Source organism: Hydra viridissima, unplaced genomic scaffold (genome assembly GCF_058129835.1).
Source record: "Hydra viridissima isolate aposymbiotic clone 2 unplaced genomic scaffold, HvirCarnegie_v1 scaffold_7, whole genome shotgun sequence".
Taxonomy (NCBI): Eukaryota; Metazoa; Cnidaria; class Hydrozoa; order Anthoathecata; family Hydridae; genus Hydra; species Hydra viridissima.
In genome coordinates this window covers 5524262-5545822 of record NW_028324306.1, presented here as the reverse complement: position 1 = coordinate 5545822, position 21561 = coordinate 5524262, and the positions used below count along the sequence as shown (strand labels likewise).

Genomic DNA, 21561 nt, shown 5'->3' with positions numbered 1-21561 from the left:
CTTTTTGACGTTTTATTGTGTAAAAACTCGTGAGCGACTATAATAAATTTAATTATGTACTATTTACACAACCGTCCGTAATCATTCGAATGACTCTACTTTTTTACTGTTTTCAATGTTTTACTAACAAATAGAAGGAAAAATTAAAAAGAAAAAACGATTTCATATTTTTAGCATTCTCTATAACAACTTTTCTATTTTTTGAAAGACTATTATATGCAACTCACTTTTAAATTTTTCCCACATCTTTTTTACTCTTGGTCATTAATTTTTAACTTCAAAAGTAAAACTAAATTGGGGAAAGATTGGGTGATTGGCGAGGCCGAATCATTATTTCAAGTATTTTATTTTTTTTAAATTCACTTAAATGATTCCTTCTTAAAAAGACATTATCTTCTTAAAAAATGAATGGTTCTCCAATCATCCAACTTCCTGAAGGAATGACGTAATTTTTTAAAAGGCCCAAATATAGTTCTTTCGTCATTATTTCCTCTACTTTAACAATATCACCAGTATTATTACCACTACCAAGTTTTAGATTTGACACCAAAAAGAAGCTTTACATTTTTTTGCAATTCGTCCCATTGAATATTTTCTCGTAAATATTGTCGATCGTGTTGCTAATGATAATACGCGTTTTTTTCCCTTTTTTTTTTTTTTATCGACTTTAATAAAAATGATAAAACTAATTTAAAAAATAATTTTCGAGCTTCACTCTGGCAAAACTATTCTATAACTTAACCTTTTGAAATGTAATATAAAGCAAGAGTTAAATGTTTACATTTTTTAGCGTCAATAACCTCACCATGAAAATTGGTCTTGAAACCCGCAGAATCATGATTTATTTAGAGAGTATGTTTAAGTAAAGAAACCATTAACACCCACTTAAGATTTACATTATATCACTATTAAATAAAATTTATAAATTTTACAAAAAAAAAAAGATAATAAAAGAAATTAAAGCATTTTTCTAAATATTTCTATGTCATTCGAATGACATTATGGAAAGTTTTCTTTTTTTCCGAGTCACATGTAAAACCTTGTTTTCTTCAAAATGCATAGTTTGTGCTCAGTTAATGTTTTCTTTAAACCGACATAGTATAACAAAAAATATTTTACTCAGATGCTCAATAAAGATTTTAATTTAACAAATTCAAGAACAATAAGAAATACCCTGAAAGTTGCCATATAGCAGAAGATTGATCTACGATACTGATATGAATAATAAAAATAGTAAAGCTTAAAAAAAAGTGAAATCTTTAAAATAGTAAAGCTTAAAAAAAAGGGGACTGAAATTAGTAAAGAAATATTTTTTTTTTTTTTTTAAGTTGAAATCTTCAAAATTAAAAGATGAAAAATATTCAAATTTATTTGTATTCCGAAAAAAAACTACCTTAAGTGATAACAAAATATTAACTTTCCATGCCAGCATAAATACAAAAAAGAGATCTATTATCATTAATTGAATTTTTAAACATCCCACCAAAACACCATACAAATAGAGTAAAACAAGTTTGTTGACTTATTTTTTATTTAACTTTAAAATGAGCTAAAAACAACTCAACACTTAAGATCACATAGTCAAAGAAAATACCAAGAATATAACAACCAAATTCAAGGTCAAGGCCAGCGTTTTTAAGACCAAAGCAAAAAATTGCTTTGAAAATATAATCTTTAATTTCAAAAATGCGTCACTTTTATAAAGAATCGAAACAAAATATTTTACTTTTGAGGCATTATCAGGCTTCTAACTTCTATACAAATTCCGTAATCAGCAGTTGAAAAAAATACTTCAGCATAATTTAAATAATAAATAAAAGTATTTAAATGGTAAAACACAAACATAATACAGGTAACCAATTACAGTTGTGAAAAAAAATAAATGACTTTTAAAACTAATTTTAGCCTTGCTAATTCAAAGTATAAATTACTTACGGTTTGGAGCCAATTTAAAGTTTTAAATGAATCGTCAAGCTTTTTAGCCGAGCAATTTGTTTGTAAAACTCGTTATTCTTAATTTTCTAAAAACTTAATGCCAATGACTATTGACAAGTATTAAACCTATTCTTTTATCAGATTTATTATTTTATAAATCTATTGAACTTCAAATTTACAGTAGTTGATTGTAAACTTGAACGTAAGCTATATTATATTGGGAATTTCCTAAAAAAATTCCATTATGGAAAAAATTCCATTATGGAAAGAGGGGGACAGGAGGGAAGGGGAGGCAAGAGTAAGAAGGAGAAGAGGACGACCGAATCGACTAGACGCACTGTATGTCAGGGATAAGCAAATATCCCGTAAGAGAACCTAACTTTTGATAACTTTTATGATAAATTCAAAAAGATTTTTCTTTTTATTAAAAATAAGGAAAAATGCAAACACGTTCATCGATTTTCAACAAAAAATTTTTAATATGTTAATTCATTTTTGTATTTGTTTGGATGCACTCGTGTATTGATGTTTGTTTATGTATTTTTTGATAAATGATTTAGTTATTAAAAATATTTAGGTTTTCGAACTAGATTTTAATCAAACAGAAGCAAAATGGAACGGAAAGTGTTGTTGCTTCAAATGATGAAAAATGTCCATCCATCTATACCAAAGAGAAAGAAAAAGTAAATGTAGTGGTTTGTATCAATCTTTTGAAAAAAGTATAAAAACTAAATAGATTTTTAGGATAATTAATTCTTTAGCCCGGCATAAAGCAACTCTGGTTTTTTATTTACTTTTTTAGAAAAAAATTTCTTGAAAGTTACTTGAGCACAAAGATTGCTGAATGTTTATTATTGAATGATTTGCTAATTGGGTGCCTAATAATGGAATGTAACATAGTCCAAACTGTAATATTATCTTTAATGACGTCTATCTGACAGTAACAAAAGAATGGGATCTATCTTACACTAAGACAGCAGTTGTTAAGACAATGATCAGACAGTGACCTCAATGAAGACGTCGAAAAATATCATGAACAGGTAAGTAGTATCTTGTAGGTAAATAATAAGTAGCTTGAGTAAACAAAAGTAAAAACAATATTAATTAATAGTAAATAAAGATAACATCAGCAGTTAAAAGTTCTCTCTTGCAATCCTTGAACGGCATTTGTAATCTGCCATTATTCAAGATATGAGCTTGATTTTCTCAACAACAAAAAATCATCCATCTGATTTAAGGTAACATTATTATCGATCCCATTTTTCCGTTTTATAGATCAATTTTCTGTTTCGTTACATAGCAATTCCTCAAATGTATTGCAAATGGAATGTTTAAACATTTATGTGGAATAATAAGTTGTGAAAAGTAAATGCTATATAATAACTTTCAAAAATAAATTTTTCTTACTAAAACTAAAATGTGATAATGTAAGCTTATCTCCAAATTAAATATCATACTAAAAAAATATCCCTGTAATTAGTTAAAGCTTCGAAATATCTTTGTGATTAAAAAAATAATAATTACAAATTCTTAATTACACACCTTTTATTTTTAAACAGCGACGAAAGTACTGGAAAGTTCGCGTACTTCACGAAAGAAATCTTTAAAGCTATTGAATCTGTGTATTACGCCTATGAAACTCTTCCAAATTTAGTATGACACTTCCGATGTAATAAAAAGCCTTAGCCAAAAAGATGTATGCCACATGAGATGTTGTTCTTCAAACCAAAAAGTTGCATTACAGACTAGAATTGCTACAACTTAAAGTAATGCTAAAAGCATTGGTATCACTCATAATGAACCTACAATCGCCAGATATCAATCGATAGTACCCGGCAGAACGTGGAGACCATTCACTAAATGGCATCATAACTATAATTTCAAATGAGAACAGAAATCGTTTAGGTGTCATTTTTCTTTCAAAAAAAAAAAAAAAAAAATACAGGGGGTCATTTTTTTGGAAAAACAAAATTAAATGTTTGTGATACAAATCATGAACAATTTAGAACAATCGAATCACGGGTGACTTCGAAGTTATTTTGTTGTTTAAGGAATTATTTAGGTTACGCTCCTTATATTGGAGATGATGACACTTCGTCGTTTTCTAAAGTCGTTGCTTTAAAACCTTTTAACGAGATATAAATATTGAAGAGGTTAAATATGGTCACGCTCAGCAACGAATTGGCACTCGCCTTCAAAACTTGCGCTGACAACTTGGAGGGATAAGGCTTGTTAATATTAATAGTCATTAAATTATTCTAGATGTTGTAAAGTAAAAGATTAAATACAGAGAAATCAATTTGTTCCAAACTAGCCTCCCATTAGTCATTCAAAAAAAAAACAGTTTACCGAAATCAATCTCATAAAGATGTCTAAAACATACATATGTGGGTAAAAATTTTTTGTAATTATTATTAAACTCAGCTATTATTTCATTCAATAATTGATTTCAAAGAATTATGACAGTGTTTAAAGCTTTAGGCGTAAATAATGGACGGCGATTCACAGAAGCTACAAATTCTTACAATCTATAACGCATATTGAAAGCAAATTAGAAATCTACCAACAAAACCAATGCAAGAAGACGGAATCGGAGAGTGCTTTACGAAGGATTTTTGGATAAAGGAGCTGAAAAAGAACCATACCTTTTTTGTTAATCAGGAATGTTTTAAATGAATTTTTTTTTTTGTTTTTGTTTTTTGAATTTTTTTATATTAAGTTTTTTAACAAACTGAACAAAAATAAAACAAAATACCTCTAGATTAGTTTATTCTATTTCTTTGAAACTAGAAGAGGTCTGGTAACAAAATAATTATCTTTACTTTTTATAAGTTTACATTTACCCAGCATAACCCACACTGCAAAGCTAAAAATTTTTATAGCAATGACTATAACTTTTGAACAATATCAGCTGAATTTAAAAAATGATACCTATTTAGCAGTTCATTAGCTGAATTAAAAAAGAGCGCTAAAAGTTTATTTTTTCTAGAGATTTTCTAAAAAAAATGTCATAAAATTGATAAATGTTGAATAATAGAGGCAGATTATATAAAAAAATGTTAAAATTAAATAAATTACATAAAAAAGTAATAATTTTGATGCAATAAATGCTTGATAAAGAAGTTTATTAGAATTGGGGTAGACCACCTTAACATAAATATCAATGAAAATTTGTAAGGTGGTGGAAAGTAAAGTTACTTACACAATAAAAATATCTCCAACTCTTATAAATTAATGATGATAAATTTATTTTAAAATGTATATCCCTTTAAAGTTACACATTAATAACATACATATTAATAACATATGAGGAATATATTAATAACATATGAGGAATATATTAGAGCTGATTTTAAAACAAACAGTAGTTCGCTTTAACGTTTTATGTTTTCCCTCATGCTTTTTCCCTCGTATTGTTTTAAGAACTCATAGAAAAACTGAGCGAGCAGTTGCAAGTCACAAATCAGCTCATTTCTGATGGCTTTTATCTACAATTTAACACTTGTAAAAGCAACTTAAGAGATTTCATACCCACTTTAACTATAACTACGAATTACGTCTACCAATATAGGGAGAAGATGATAGAACAGCAGTAAAACCGGCAGCTTAAATAATTCAAGGCGGCTTGAACAATCAAGTCTATTTAACTTTTTCCTGTATTATCCCTCATGCTTAAACAGGCATGAAAGCGATTAATAAAAAGTTAGGAGATGAAAAAAAAAAAAGAAAAGACTTTCGCCACATATATATAAATTGCAATTTTAAAACATCATTCTTGCAATCCCCTCTCCCCGACCACCATTAATATTTTAAAGCACGTGGAAAGTGATGCCTGGGAAACAATGCTCTTTCATAAAAAGCTGTGCTTTGTTTATGCTCTGTGTTAATTAAAGTCACGATTTTTATATGGATTTAATACAATGTTTCCGCTGGTGCATCATGTAACACTAAACTTACCTTATTTTTTAACATACCTTTGCGTTTGTTTAGCTAGAAATGTTGATATAAATTTTTTGAATTATTTTCTGTTAATAGTTTCCCAGTTTTTTTTTTTTTTTATAAAAAGAAAAAAAAAAAAGGTAAAGCTATGATATTAGCTTTTAAATAGTTAATAGGACGAAAAATATATAAGATGTGAACCTGTTAACGACGGTCCTCACAATTTTGTGTAAGTATGTAACCGCATCAACAACAGCATATATTTTGGATTTTTCTGGTGATTTGCAGGTTCATAGAGTTTTATTTAAATACTTTGTTCTTTGCAGATTAAGTAGCTACACATTTAATTAACAATTGAGAAGCAATGCCTCAGAAAACAATTGGGTATGTAAAGAATACTTTAAAAACTTTATTTTTTATTGAATTAAAAAGTAGTTCTGAATTTCAGGAATATTATGCTTAAGCATATGAATTGTTTTAGTTATAGTTATGTAACAAAGCTACTTTACAATTTTTATTTATAGTTCATTTTTCACAAAGAAAGCTGATCAGAAAAAAGAGAATGGGTAAGGGTTTCTTCAATAGTTTGCTTTATTGTAATATATTTTCTTCTAAAGCTTGTTTTCATATAAAAAATTTTTAAAATCAAAGAAGCTTCAATCTTAGTTATGTTGAACAACAACAAATGAAAAAAAAAAAAAAAAACTCAAAATAATCTAACAAATAAAAACCTAAATAGTTGTGGGCAGCATTTTCTTATTGTAGGATCTTTGAAGAGAAAAACATGGATAAATCTGTTACATGCACACCATATACTGTTGCGAATAAGAAAAAACTCTGAGCCTTTTGGTAACAATCACATGGTCTTGAAGAAAAGCTTGATAATATCTTCTGTTAGAAGGTATTGAAATGTCCTTCATTAAGAGACTTCCTTTAAAAATAAAATGGAATTAATAACATATTGTGTTTGTGCAAAATATAAGCAAAAAGGGATGTTATTTTGGGTTTGTAGGTAGGCAAACACAAATGATGACTGTCTAGGGATTTTTTAGATATTGTGAGGTGAGCTCTGATTCTTCTCATACTGACAACTCTGAATCTTTTTTTTTTAATGCTTCATTACTTTTAAAAACATTTCGATTTGAACAAATACCATCCAACTGCATAAACATTTGACTTTAAAATGAAATGAAAGTTTTACGAAACTTTATTATAATATAAAATTTTTTTGAAATTTTAACAGAAAAATAACATTTTAAAAATAGAGTTAATTTAATAAGTAGCTATTAATGATAAGACTTCCAAACTTGATAGATTAATTTCAAGTAATTCATTACCTCAAGATAAGAATGTACCATTTTCATTTTTTTTGTTTAGTAAAGAAAATGTGAAAGCAAACTTTGAAGCTGCATATAAAGTTTTAATTTCTCAATTTCAAAATTTAATTTCTCAATGCATAAGAAGTATTTTCAGTTTTTTGACAATCAATCAATATAAACCTAATAATTGGTGCATTTCTACTCTAAATTTTATATAGCTAATTGATTTTATGCTCTTACATGAAAACTAATAAAAAATTGATATGGTGCACTCTTACTTTGAGGTGACAGATTTTATCAAGTAATTTGATTTTATTAGTTGACCAAACTTTCTTAAATTTCTTGTCTAAGGTTTATTTGTTATGGAATTATTATCTTGTTGTTTCAGACATAACACTTCCTAAGTCAAAAAATTGAATTTGAAATCATTTTCATTTAACTTACAATTTTTATAATTTAAAAAAGTTTTAAAATTCTTTGTGTATATTTTCTTTGTTGTGGAAATGTATTAATCTTTTTGATTAAACTAGACACTTCAGTGAAAATTCATCAATTATTAACCCAGTTGTTTTTTTAGTAACTAAAAATTGTTCAAATGTTTGTTATACTTTAAAAGGGAATTGATCCCACTGAGTCCAAACTTTATTCAAATTTTTTGCATAAAGAGCAGGTTTTTCAGCTAATTATGAAACACTTTATTTTCCAAGCATCAATTTGCCTATTTGCTAAATTTAGAACAAATTAAGTATTAAAGATAAAAAAAATATTTTTGAAAGAGTAGAATTTTGCCAAAAAAGTGGATGGTATCATTTTTAGACAATTTGAATCACTGTACAATAGGATATCTCCACTGGGACTTTTATGGAGTAAGTGGAGTTGTTGATAGATAGCATTTTGCATGAAATGGGTTATGGGAAAGAATATATTAGTCAAAAAATGCTAGAACCAGTAAAATCCAAAACATCTTAGACAATATTATGACCATTGCAATGTCTTTAAATCCTGTTTTTCACTTATCTGCACTGTGTCATTGGCAAAAATTTTAAATTATTTGCCAATTAATAAAAATTAACTTTTATTACTGACATAATTTTGCTCTTAATTAACTTTTTCAATTTAGTTTTACATTTGCCTTATCAATTAGTTACTTGTTTTTACTGTTATGTTATGATAAATTGTTTATCTTAATGTTTGTTACAAAGTTACATAATGCTTAACTCGTTATGAAACACAAATCTGGAATAAATAATTTTGTAACATTTAGTTGATTAGTTGATTTTATAAAAATTATTTGATTTTTTCATGTTTATTTTCAGATTAAGTTTATGTGATTGAAATAATAAATTATTTCTTATCTCAATTTTCAGTTGTTTTTTTTCAATTAACTATTACACTACAGCATAACCTTTTTAATTATTCAGCATTTTTTTCATTCTTATCTCTAATACTCATCTAGAATTTAGGACTTTTTTAAAAGTATTTTTATAAAATCTGCTTTTAATTATAAACTTATTTCATTTTTTAGGCTTTCAGAAAGAATTTCTTCTAAAAACTTTGAAAATAATTCTAACAAAAATAAGACTAATAAAATTGGTGAAAAGACAGATGAGACAAGTAGCGAAGAAAAACCATTAATTACTTTTAATGATAAAAATGATAATATTGCTGATTCAAAAAATTTAGAAGGGGAGTTAGCCTTAAAAAATTTGAATAATGAAGAAGTTCCAATAAAGAGAAAAACAGGTGTGCAAAGTTTATTCATTTAAGTGTTTTTTAATTTTTTCCTCTTATAGCTTTGAAGCTTTATATTAGATGTGTAATTTCTGTAATCAAAATGAATTTCAGCAAGGAAATCAGTTGTTGGACCAAATAAGACAATACTAAATGGTGCAAACAATCCAGAAAAAACAGAACTTACTTGTAAATCAATTGAAAATCAAGAAATAGAAGACTCACACGGTATAGAACCATTTGATAAAATTGAAAACGAAAATCATAAGGTTTTAGAGGAAGTTACTGAAAATTATTCCACAACATCAATAAAGAGAAAAAATAAGGAAGATTCACCTGAAAATGAATCAAAACTGTCAAATTTCTTTGGTAAATGTTATATACTACATAATCTTTTATTCCTTTATTTACATTTCTTTCTTGGTCTGAAGGATCTCTTGTCAATAAGTAATAGATAAGTTTTAATTGGTTTTAACATTTAAAGGGCTTACTCTTTAAAATCAATAATTTTTTCAGCAAAAAAGCCACGCTTAGAGAGAAAAAAAAAATCATCTCCAGCTCCATCAGAAGGAACAAAGAAATCAAATGAGGAGTCATTAATAATCATGCATCAACAGCCAGCAATATCCTGGTAATAAATATGTTTAACATGGTTTTATTATAAATTTATTTTTTTGACAAATTATTCTTCTAACAGAAAATGAAATTTTAAAAATTTACTTCAGTAGCAACTCTGACCAGGTGAAACCTGACAAATATAGCCCTGCAAGTTCTAGCTATCATCCTATAAACAGTGCCTGTTGGTGCAAAGACCAGAAGTACTTTTTTTAAAATATTTGTATTATATTTTCCTTTTTGGTTTAATGTGAAAAAAAAAAAAGCAAACCTATAATTTAATTTATATAAAATTTAAAGTAAGAATTCCACATTGGATGTTCTTTCTCCAGTTCAGGAAAATTTTGGACATATAAAGTAACTTATGTTTAGCTGTATGTACAAAAATTAACAATCTCTAATTCTTAATAAAAATTTCTCAAGACTGTGTAACTTCTTTGATAAATTTACAACAAATACTTAACCTTTTGAAAAAAAAATACAACTTATGATATAAATTTCATGAACGTTATCATCTTTATCATATGAGTTTACAATATATGCTTATCTTACACATCCTAAAGTTTGCATCTGTAGAGATAAGTTATCATGATACAATTAATATCAGGGCTTTTATTTTTGATGCTGAAAAACTTATGAATTGCTAATTGTTTTTTTAGAGTTCCATATGAAGCATTAACCAGGACTTTTCAAGAAATTGAAGAAATCTCTGCAAGGTGTTAAATTTATTTTTGAACCTTTTTTTTTTTTTAATGTTTTTCTTTTTTAAGGAATATAAAACTTTAAAAAGTTTTTCTTTAGATTGAAAATTCAATCAATACTTTGCAACTTCTTTCGCTCAGTTATTCTTTTGACACCTGATGATTTGTTGCCATGTGTTTACTTATGCTTAAATAAAGTAAGTTTGTAATAATTTAATGTTAATGACTTCTGTTTTTAACTATTGATAATTTAAAATGAAATATAAATCAAAAATCAATATTGACTTTAAAAAAGGTTTTTCTTTTTTAATTTTAATTTTAATTTTGATTTTAAAAAAGGTTTTTCTTTTTTAATTCTAGACAAAGTTTATTCCCTTCTGATTTATTTTAAATCAGAAGGTAACAAGCTCAAATTAAAGTAAATATCTCAAATTAAAATGATAATTCAAAATTTATCAAAATGGCAAGTTCTAGCTGCAGAATTGAAGTAGTTGCAAATAAGTACCCCTTTTACTTGAATCTGAGTACGCTCTCCATGAATTTTGTATTCACAGACAAACTTTGCCTCATCAATAATCTTGCCTCATCAATAATCTTGCCTCATCAATAATCTTGCCTCATCAAAAACCTCATCAAACAAAAATAAATACATCTTTCACAGAGGTGAAAGATGTATTTATTTTTGTTTCTTTAATGCAGATAGAATAAGGAGAAAGTAAAAAGTTTATATGGATGGATAATTTTTTTTTTTTCAGATGGAGGATGGGAAAATCCCATTGTAGTAACAAGATTTTGTATTAAGAAAATCAGGATACCCAAGAGGGCAACCTGATTTTTTTATACCAAATTTTGTTGCTACAATGCTACAAAATGTATGTTTTTGACAGAAAATTAATTCAGAACAAGCAGTATTATTGCTAGGAAGTAACATTAGTAATTGGATAAAAATATAAAAAAAAAGAGTTTGTCCCAAAGGTTTCCTTTTGATCTTTTGAACTGTATAGAAATAGCAGCGTCAATTTAGTTAACAGTGCAAGAGTGCACACCAAGGCATTTTGACATATTGCATCAAGTAAGTCTAAAACTATATAGTATGATTATAAGTTGATGTAAATACTTGCTTATAATCAAATTAATTAAAACAGTTGAATACTATAAAAAAAAATTCTAATTATACATATTTGATTTAGATTACAAAAGGTGTACCTGATTATATACTAAAATAGACCCTTGAGGAAATTCAACTATATTTTGCATAAGTAAATTTAAGCCTCGGTACTTAAGGTGTAAAACTTTTGTTTTTTTCAAATCTCTGGGAGCAAAAAACATGAATAACTAAAATCAATTTTTTGAGCCATTACTGGGAACAAACCCATAGTTGATAACAAGTCTTTAATTGATAAATTTTAAAACTCTATGATGTGATTTTTATTAAGTCTTTTGTTTAAATGAAACACAATACATAGAAGGCTTTACAGCTGTAGAGATTACAGCTCAAATGAAAGATTTCACAGATTCCCAGATTCCACAGATTCCTAGATAATGAGTTTTTTGCTAAAATTACTGCAGGGGTTGAAAAATTCATAACTATAACATAAATGTTAAACTTTTATACATTTAGTTAGCTCCAGCTTATAAATGTTAAACTTGTACATATTTAGTTAGCTCCGGCTTATAAATGTTTAACTTGTATATATTTAGTTAGCTCCAGCTTATGAAGGAATGGAGCTTGGAATTGGTGAAAATGTTCTCATAAAAGCAGTATGTTCTTCAACAGGTGCAGTATATAAAAATTTAATTTTGAAATAAAAATAGTGTTCCCTTATTTTTAAAACAAGTAGTTTTACTTTAAGTTGCTCACTTCACTCTCAGGCAAAAACATGGCTCAAATAAAGGCAGAGGTAGCAGAAAAAGGAGATCTTGGGATTGTGGCAGAGGTTTTTTTTTCAGATATTTTGTATTTAAAAAGTTCTGTATTTAGAAAATGTTTTATGTAAATAAAATCCATCATTTTAGTTAAATCCTGATATTAGGCTGCTGCTGAGATTTATCAATCATCTTTAGAACTGTCGCTCTAATCAACGTATGATGTTTGCACCTCCTTCATTGACTGTTCGCAGTGTGTTCCATAACTTGAGGGAAATTGCTAAAATGACAGGTCACTCGGTAATTTGTTCATATCACTGTAAATCTAAAAATTTTAGTTTTAAATTATGTTTACATTTGATACTTGACTACATATGGTATTATAGGTAAATTTTTAAAAGTTATCATTTTTAAAGCAACTATAAATTTAAATGGAGTTTAAAATAATTTTTTAATTTACTTGAGTCTTTTCAAACTACATTCCTCAGACACAGTTTTTACTTTTTAGTCCATGGCAAAGAAAATAGAAAAGATACAGCAAATGTTTGTGGCATGTAAAAAATCTGAAGCCAGATATTTAATAAGGTAATAAAATTTGATAATTTTATGCAGAGGAATAAAAGTATTAATTTATAGTGTCATTTAAAAAGCTTTTATAGAAAAATCCTAGTTACTCATCCCTGAGAAAAAGGAAAAAAATGAGTTAAAAGGCTTTATGTAGAACATAATTAAAGTAGTTCTCATTTTCTAGAAGAACTAGAAATCGTTTAAAATACTTAATCAAAACCTTAGAAAAATCACTTTTAGCAGTCTAATTTTAGAATTTAGATTTTTTATATTTAAAGATCGCTAGGTGGAAAACTTCGAATTGGCCTTGCTGAACAATCTGTGTTAGCTGCTTTAGGACAAGCAGTTGTGTTAACACCTCCAGGCCAAGAATATCCTCCAACTGTGGTTGATGCAAGCACCATAATGTCATTAGAAAAACTGAAGACTGAGTGTGATGAGGCTTCTTTGACCATAAAAACTGCTTATTGTGAATTGCCAACATATGATGTTATTATACCTCAGCTTATGTTAAATGGCTGGAAGAAACTGCCATTAACGTGTCATATAACGCCAGGTAAGTGTGACTCTTCATAGTTCTTTGATTAGTGGATAGGTGTGGTATCTAGTAAAAGATTGCTGTTACTCTTGTGTGTGATAATGGTTTATTAAATCATATGCAATAAATGTATAGGAATACCTTTAAAGCCAATGTTAGCACACCCTACTAAAGGAGTAAGTGAAGTTCTAAAACGATTTGATGAGGCAAAGTTTGTCTGTGAATACAAGTATGATGGAGAGCGTGCTCAGATTCATTTGCTTGACAATGGAGAAGTTCGTATATATAGTAGGAACCAAGAAAACAACACCTCTAAATATCCTGATATTGTGGCGCGGATTCCCAAGGTCTTTTATTTGTATTTTTTTAACATTAATTTCAAAATTGTGTTGTAAATCTAGTTTAGAAATTTTATACTTTTTTTTATTACTCTAAAACAATTATCTGTACTTAAGGTAATAAAAAGCCATGTTCGTTCTTGTATCATTGACACTGAGTCTGTTGCTTGGGATCAAGAGAATAAAAGAATTCTTCCTTTTCAAGTTTTGACAACAAGAAAAAGGAAGGTTTGTCACTATTCACCAGGGACTGGTGATTCTTTATTTAAAATGTAAATTATTAAGAGATTCCCTGGTGCATATTTAAAAATCATAATCATATTTAATTTCAATGCACAATTAAATAATTGTTTATGATAAAAAAAAGATTACTAATGGAATTATTTTAGTTCCTTTGATTTTTAAGGATGTTGAAGAGAAAGAAATCAAAGTTCAAGTTTGTGTTCATGCATTTGATTTGCTGTACCTCAATGGAGAGGTTTTTCAATTTTTTCTTTTTTTTATTTAAGTTTCACTTTTTTTAAATTTATTTTTAATTGTATTTGATTATCTACTTTAGTCTTTAGTTGGTCAACCATTCAGTAAACGAAGAGAATCTATGATGTCATCATTTAATCAAGTTGAGGGGGTACAAATTTAATTTGACCATGTGTGTATGTGTTTGTTGATATAAAATTGAAAACCTTTTCTATTTAGAAAATTGGTCTTATTTTTTTAATCTTAAAGTTGCTTATGTTTATTTGATAAGTATTTAAAGTTGCTTATAAAATAAATTTTTCAGGAATTTGTGTTTGCTACCGCAAAGATATTAAGTGACACTGATGAAATTTCAGAATTTCTTGAGGAGTCAATACAAGGTTTTACGAATTCACTGAACTCTCTATCAGTTTACTATCCTTTAAGTTATGTTCATGCTGCAGCTATTATCTTTAGTTCTTCTACTTTTTAAAGGATCTGATAAAATATTTAGTTAGATCAATTCTTTTAAATATTCTTGTAAGCAATTAAAATGCAGCAATATGAATTGCTTAGCATAAATAATTGACTATATACTTTAATTTGAATGTTTTTGCAAGCATTATTGCTTTTCATTTGCTTTAAACAACAGAAGAAGAAAAAAATGGCTTTTGAATTTATATATTTCAGGTAATTGTGAGGGACTAATGGTTAAAACTCTGGATGTTGACGCAACCTACGAAATAGCTAAACGATCGCATAATTGGTTGAAGGTAAGAATCGTTTCCAAAATGTATTGCAACTAAAAATAGCATACTCACAGTTACAGTGTTAGCTATTCATAAAGTATTTATAGTAATAATATTATTTTGATGTATTTACCAACAATACATTTAATGTTTCATCAAGTATTTTGTAAGGGTAAGAGTTAATTAGGTGTATAATGGAGTAAAATTGAACTCGAAAATAGAATTCGAAGAATGTTACATATTTTGTATGTTTTTTTTTTTTTTGAAAATGTTTTTGAAAAGCAGTTAAGACGGAAATAGATTTTTAGTATGATGTCAGTTAGCTTGAAATTAAAGCATATACCGGAAAGTCTTTCGTTTTGTTAGGGTAACGTTGAAATAAAATGTTTTATATAATATTAAATATGCTTTATTTCAACTACTCTTAAAGATTTCTATACCAAATAGTTAAAATATTACTGCAAAAAATTTCTATTTTTTAAACTTAACAGGAATTGGGTTTGTAAGAGTCGATAATGATTACTATTTCTAAAGATTCTTGAACCTTCTATCTTTAGAATAAGAATCTATTAAATGCTTATTGTATTTTAAATGATGTTAGTTATGCTAGTATGAGGAAATTTTTTGTTTGCACCGCGTGATAAGACTTAAGATGAAACAGTTTCTTGATACTTGAAGTTGATTGGTTGTTTAGAATCAGATTTAATTGTTCAGCGAACTCGGTTGCGCTTAGCACGTTCCTTACGGGATGAAAGTCTACGCGTATTGTTTTCCGTGGAATTAGTTTCATTCATTTTAAAGCATATTTTCACACACTCTTTGTTTGACTACATATCGATTGTCAATTTCTAAAGTTGAAGCAAATACGGAGTTTGATTCTCGTCCGGTTTTCACAATTTTTTGATTTAAGGCAACAAAACAATATTTTTGTTGTAGATTATTGACAAAACCTTTTTTTTTTTATCGGTAATTTAAGTAGAAATACGAACAGGAAATTTTTCGCTTTAACATATTCGATTTTTAACACGTTATTTGATTGTATTGTTTTTTCGTCAACCTTCGAAAATTCTACTATTAAAAAATGGTAAATCTTTGCATAAAAGATCATTTAGTGTATATGTGAAAATACAAGGCGAAAGTATGAAAAAATCAGATGCGGGATGCTAATATCTTAATGATGTTTTCTAAAGATGATTACTTAAGACTTTAGTGGATTGTTCATTCAAAAAATTTCAAACGATCGAGCGCTATTATAGTTGGTAAACACAACACGCTGAATTGAACAACTTCGTAAATATTCTTGAGAATTTTAGATACAATAAAATTATATACATCTACAAATATAATGCCATAAACTCTATTAGTTTCTTCACGTTTTTCTGTTGTTTTTGTAAACTAACTGCAGGATTATGTGATTTTTTACAATTCTTTTGAGTGCGTTTTAAAAGTTTTAAAGAAGCTTTGTCATTTGCTTTGCCTGCCAAATATTCTACTTATTGGTATGCATTTGGTCGTTTCCTTCTCTTTTCTCAGGGAAAGTTGAATTTCCTTTGTTGCTGCGCTTTTCTCCTTTTCTTTAACGACGTTTATGTGGTTAATAATAATTTCTTCGCAACTTTTATTGGATAGTCTTTCAGCGTACGATAACGGTGTACTACCTCCTTTAGTTTTTAGACAATAGTTTGCGCCGGCTTTTAGAAGAATTTTTAGTGCACTTGTATTGTTGGTTTCCACTGCAAAGTGCAAGGCTGTTCTACCTGTTATGTCTTGCAAGTCTAAGTTTACTCCGCTTGATGTAAGCAATGTCACGCAGTCGTTGTGCCCTTGTTGAACGGCACGCATTAGAGGAGTAACATTTTGAGAATTAGCTTGATCAAAGTTGACTTTATGCTTCAATAAAAACTCAATACATTCCTTGTGACCATTACCTGCTGCAAAAAGAAGTGCATTTTGTTTACCGCGATATTGTATGTTTGGGTCAGCACCATTAATTAGTAGAAACTCTACAACTTTCGAATGTCCGTCTTTTGATGCTAAGATCAATGGAGTTGCACCGTACTTTGTTTTCGCATTTACACTTTCAGGGTCATATTTTATGAGAATTTCTAAGCATTCTAAATGACCTTGACCAGCAGCAAAATGGGATGCGGTGCAGCCGGTAGCATTCCTAAGATTGGTATTAGCACCGTGCTCTAGTAAAATGTTTAAACATTCTTTTTGACCGTGCCATGCTGCTTGCATAACAGGAGTAAAACCGTTTTCATCAGGCAGATTCAACTGATAATTGTTGCTCGTTTCAAGCAATACTTGGACAATCATTTCCATGCCATCACGAACTGCTTCGAAAAAAGCAACCCCCTCGTAGTTTTCGCTCAATTGTTCATCGTCCACATTACGCGTTTTTGTCAGTAGATTATAGTCATCGATATCGGACGGTTCGTCTTTTTTTGGAGCATTTTTGCGCGCTTTTTTAAAAGAGATCTTTTTTTTAATTCGTGGAATTAGTTTCATAGTTTTTTCTTCCGCTATTATATCTTCACCGATATCTTCGGTCTGCTTGACCACTGATACGCTTCTTTCGATTAATATTTCATTTCCATCTTGCAAACGCTCATCTATGCAGTCTGCTAAACTTTTTCGATTGTTTTTTTTTGAGATTAATTCTGATGGTTGTTCGGCTAGCTCTGATTCCATTTCGTCGATTGCTTGATCGCTTGGTTGGTTCTGCATACTTTTATGCGAGGCTAACAAATGCGGACTTTTTCGTTGCACTGTTTCAAGTACTTCTTCGTCTACCCTTAAGACGCTATCTGCGTCAATACCGTCATTCAAAAGTTTCTCAACTGCAGCACTATCTCCTTTCGCTATTGCACGGTGTAATAGTTCTGAACGCGGTCTGTATTCTTTTTCGTTCTATATTTGAAAAAAGTCAAAATAAAAAGTTGGTTTTGATAAAAATATAAATTTTCAATCAAAAAAACATTTACCTTTTTTTTTCTAAATTTACTATGAAAGTCTTTTTATTTGTAAAATTAGCTAAATGTGTTTGACATTCAGTTTTAAAATTATACGCATGTTTCTTGTTTTTATGTGTGTTTGTAAACAAGTTTGCCTTCGATAAATTTTTATCATGCTTGGCCCAGTTAATATTTGCACTTCCCCATGCTTAATTTTTTTTTTTTTTCACCCGTTGTTTATATTGAAGCATATTTTGTTTAACAAAATTGCACTTAAACTAAAGCTTTGCATTTCTTGATAAAATCTGCTACAGTTTCGTAGGCTGTGCTTTGCAACATATTGTATTCTTATGCTTTTTATAAAAAAGACTCAATAGATGCGATTCAAACAAACGATGTTTAAACGGTGTTTGCGATTCAAACGAACCAATTTCGAGTAATTTCGACTAATAACTTAACAATCTTTTAAAGTATCACTGTTTGCTTGATTTTTATGGAAACTAGGTAAAGTTACTGATGAATATAGTAAAAAGTTGAATGTTTTCGCGTTGAATCGTTGAAGATATTGACATCTAATCGTGTTCTAAATGCTTTATAAAAACAAGTTCTAGTAATGCTTTTCGCCGTTGTTGATTCTTCTCTGTTCAATAAAAATGTTTTTTCACACATACGTATTAAATTATCTTACCATTTGTGTAATTCCCTCTCTCGGTAACTGTTTTTCTTCCCCTTCTTACACGTTCAAAGATTCAAGTTCGCTCTGATGCGGACTATTCTGAAACTGTTTGATTGGATTATATATATTTATTGGCAATTTATTATTTGATTGGATTATTATCTTTTCAACGTTTGGTTTTTGATTGGTTGATGACTTTCTGACGTTTTGTTATTTGCTAACAACATAATAACCCTTTCATGTTTTCTGCTCGCAGCATGCTTTGAGAAAGAAAAACAAGTGAATTACGATAATCCACTTTGTAATACACATATAAATATGAAACATATGTTAAACTCTTAAACGTCTTTAATAAGTGCAGTTAAATGAAGTGGGAAATGATAGGATGAAGGGGAGGGATATAGGTAAATGATTCAAAATTTGAAGTTAAAATGGGCTTTTAAAGCTGGAGTATGTACCTTTTCTTTCGACTCTTCATTATGGATGAAAGGAACTTGTTGATTACGGTTCCTTTCGTCTATAATGAAGAGTTGAAAGAAAAGTTTGGTAAAGTCTAAGTAAATAAAAACGATTAATTCAAAATTATTTTAAATAAACAAAGTCGCTTTTTTTACAGCATCGAATATCGATGACCGTCCCCCTCCTTCTCATTATGAATCAATTTTCTATTTAGCTTAAGAAAGATTATTTAGAAGGTGTTGGAGACACACTTGATCTTGTTGTTATTGGTGGTTACCACGGTACCGGTAAAAGAACAGGAAGATACGGTGGATACCTGTTGGCATGTTATGATGAAGATAACGAGGAATATCAAACAATTTGCAAGGTTTCAACTCGCTCCTTTTTTGTTTCAAATTTTCTTTTGATTTGTTGGCTGCCTTGAATGCTTTTGTAATCATTTTATCTTATTTAGTATATCATCTTATTTATTTAGGCTGGTACTGGCTTCTCGGACGAACAGTTAGCTAAACATCATGATTTCCTAAAAAATCATGTCATTGAAAAACCACGCTCATATTACCGATTTGATGACGGAATGAAACCCGACCATTGGTTTGAACCAGTCCAAGTAAAACTTCCTGTTTGTGTATACAGTTACTACGGAAATACTTTATTATAATGAGATATTATATTACACTTGCACTTGCCGCAGTTATTGTTTTTTTTTACTTTTATTCTTATTCGGTCAAACGATGTAATAGGATGCATCTTTTCGTACAGTTTCATTCTCAGGTTTATTTTTGTTTTTTTCTTAGGTTTGGGAGATACGAGCTGCTGATCTGTCGATCTCTCCTATACATAGAGCAGCAATAGGAATAGTACGTTCTTTTTAAAAATTTGTTTTAAAATTTGATTTGTTAGTTTTGTGTTAACTTAAAATCTTTTTGAAATACAGGTTGATCCAGATAAAGGGATATCTCTTCGTTTTCCGCGTTTCCTGCGTGTACGTGATGATAAGAAACCTGAAGAAGCCACATCGGCACAACAGGTAATTTCCATGTGCAAGCTGAGATAACTTTGTTGCTAGTTTTTACACTGATTCAATTTGCTTTTCTTGATTTTGACAATTTTTTTTGTGATTTTGCTTCTTAGGTAGCCGAACTTTATAACAACCAGGACCAGATTAAAAATGCCAACGATTCAAAACATAAATCCAAGATTGAAGACGAGGAGTCGTTCTACTAATGAAGATCTCTTTTGCATCCTTGAAATAATATTAAACAAAAAACTCTTGTTTTAAGATGTTTAGGAATTCTTAATTAGGCTACCGTATTATGGAGAATAAAAGTTGAAACCAAGTTTAGACTCACATTATCGATTTTATGACGGATGTTTATTTCGTAATCAAGGCGACTGCTTACATAAAAAACATTAATAGAAAATTTTTTGACTGGTATGTGAAACGTATTTGTGAAAACCAAGTTTATATTTGGAACTTATTCAAATTAAATAAATTTTAATACATTGACTTTCAAAAGTACATATCTGATTTAAGAAATGCGTTGTTTTGATTTTTAAAGGTAACTTGTGTAAGTTTTAGTTTAATACACCGCAATCAAGAAAAATTACGTTCAGCAAGTCCTTCATTTCTAACCTAGATTTTTATTAAATTCCCATTACGCAACGCATTTGGTTTACTGAAGAGATCTGCGGAACCATAACAAATTACAAATAACATTACAAATAATAACAAACATTTAACATTACAAAAAATTTATTTCAGCCCCATTCGGGCAACGCATTAAAGTGCTGTATATTTGTGTGTAAGCTAAAATGTATTCTCGCAGTGTTTCTTTAAATCATTTCTCTGTGTAACAAACCAGGATGAGAAATCAAGTTGACTCAGAAGCTATCGAAACTAAAAATAAAGTGGTTGTTGAATTAATTCTTAAATTGATTAGTCAGGCCGATTCTGGGGTTCTAGTTCGGTAGTTCCTTCTCTTGTCATATAAAAAGTAAAATTTCTTTTCAGTACAGGAATTTCTTTTTCCTAAACTATGAACCCAAAATAAATACTGGGATTTGATCTGATGCTTCATCCCTTTAACAGAGGTAGTGTTTTTAAAATGGATTGTCAGTTTAACATCTTTCGTAAAGCTTTCATCAAAAATCATCAATCTTATGTAAAACGTAACTCTACCTTAAAATCTGCAGTCATTTGAGGCAGAGGATAATCCTATGGAACCCAGAATTTTGTCAAAAAAACAGTCACCGATAGAAAAAGAAATTGACTAATTCATTGACCTTCCCTTACCATCAGAAAATGTCAATGTTTTGGAATGGTAAAGAATAATTATTGGTTGATTGCCCAATTTGGCTGGAGAAACCAAACTTCAACGAGATCAAGTTGACATTCAGAAGAATTATCAAAAAGTTAAGATGGACTTCGGAAAAAGAAAGCAGCAATTTGAAAAAAAAAGACTAGTTTTAAAAAGTGATAGTCGATATTCAAAAAAAAAAAAAAAAAAAAAAAAAGATAAACTTTTATATACTAATAAAGCATGGATGTAAATTATTTTTCTTTCAAGAGTATTTCAGCATTGGTTTCAAATTAAGCTAACACGGAGAGTAACATTTTGTAAAGATAAACTAAGAATTTTTTTCTCGATTTTTTTTTTTCTTTGCCAACAAACGTCGTTTTGCTAAACAAACGTCGTTTGTTAAAGCAAAATA

At 28.8% G+C, this 21561-nt stretch overlaps 2 protein-coding genes across 6 annotated transcripts; one reads left to right on the top strand and one right to left on the bottom strand.

Moving 5' to 3' along the window:
* The first annotated feature begins 5991 nt into the window (after positions 1-5991).
* Positions 5992-20386, top strand: LOC145184824 (DNA ligase 1-like). 4 transcript variants are annotated; one of them, XM_090094411.1, is made up of 25 exons: positions 5992-6103; positions 6201-6258; positions 6399-6440; positions 8719-8936; positions 9039-9293; positions 9441-9555; positions 9653-9742; positions 10199-10255; positions 10341-10437; positions 11942-12017; positions 12113-12177; positions 12305-12406; positions 12615-12691; positions 12952-13229; positions 13347-13558; positions 13667-13777; positions 13956-14027; positions 14109-14177; positions 14331-14406; positions 14696-14778; positions 19061-19213; positions 19322-19456; positions 19644-19706; positions 19784-19876; positions 19981-20386. In XM_090094411.1, the coding sequence occupies exons 2-25, from the start codon at positions 6239-6241 to the stop codon at positions 20071-20073; spliced, it is 2652 nt and encodes an 883-aa protein (XP_089950537.1). In that variant the 5' UTR covers positions 5992-6103; positions 6201-6238; the 3' UTR covers positions 20074-20386. The 4 variants fall into 4 exon arrangements, with proteins under 4 accessions (XP_089950537.1, XP_089950536.1, XP_089950534.1 ...); XM_090094410.1 differs by having other exon boundaries at positions 5993-6103; positions 9650-9742; XM_090094408.1 differs by lacking the exon at positions 5992-6103 and adding an exon at positions 6640-6775.
* Positions 16033-18520, bottom strand: LOC145184828 (uncharacterized). 2 transcript variants are annotated; one of them, XM_080060603.2, is made up of 2 exons: positions 18400-18520; positions 16033-17667 (listed from the first exon to the last, which is right to left on the bottom strand). In XM_080060603.2, exons 1-2 carry the CDS (start codon positions 18400-18402, stop codon positions 16219-16221), a joined length of 1452 nt encoding a protein of 483 aa, XP_079916729.2. In that variant the 5' UTR covers positions 18403-18520; the 3' UTR covers positions 16033-16218. The 2 variants fall into 2 exon arrangements, with proteins under 2 accessions (XP_079916729.2, XP_089950538.1); XM_090094412.1 differs by lacking the exon at positions 18400-18520 and adding an exon at positions 17742-18278.
* Positions 20387-21561: the final 1175 nt, after the last annotated feature.

Bases quoted from the DNA above. Each gene is read 5' to 3' on its own strand.
- LOC145184824 (XM_090094407.1), top strand. The intron at 6,776-8,718 runs GTATTGAAATGT...TTCATTTTTTAG, and splicing joins ATAATATCTTCTGTTAGAAG to GCTTTCAGAAAGAATTTCTT. The intron at 10,256-10,340 runs GTGTTAAATTTA...GTTTTTCTTTAG, and splicing joins ATTGAAGAAATCTCTGCAAG to ATTGAAAATTCAATCAATAC.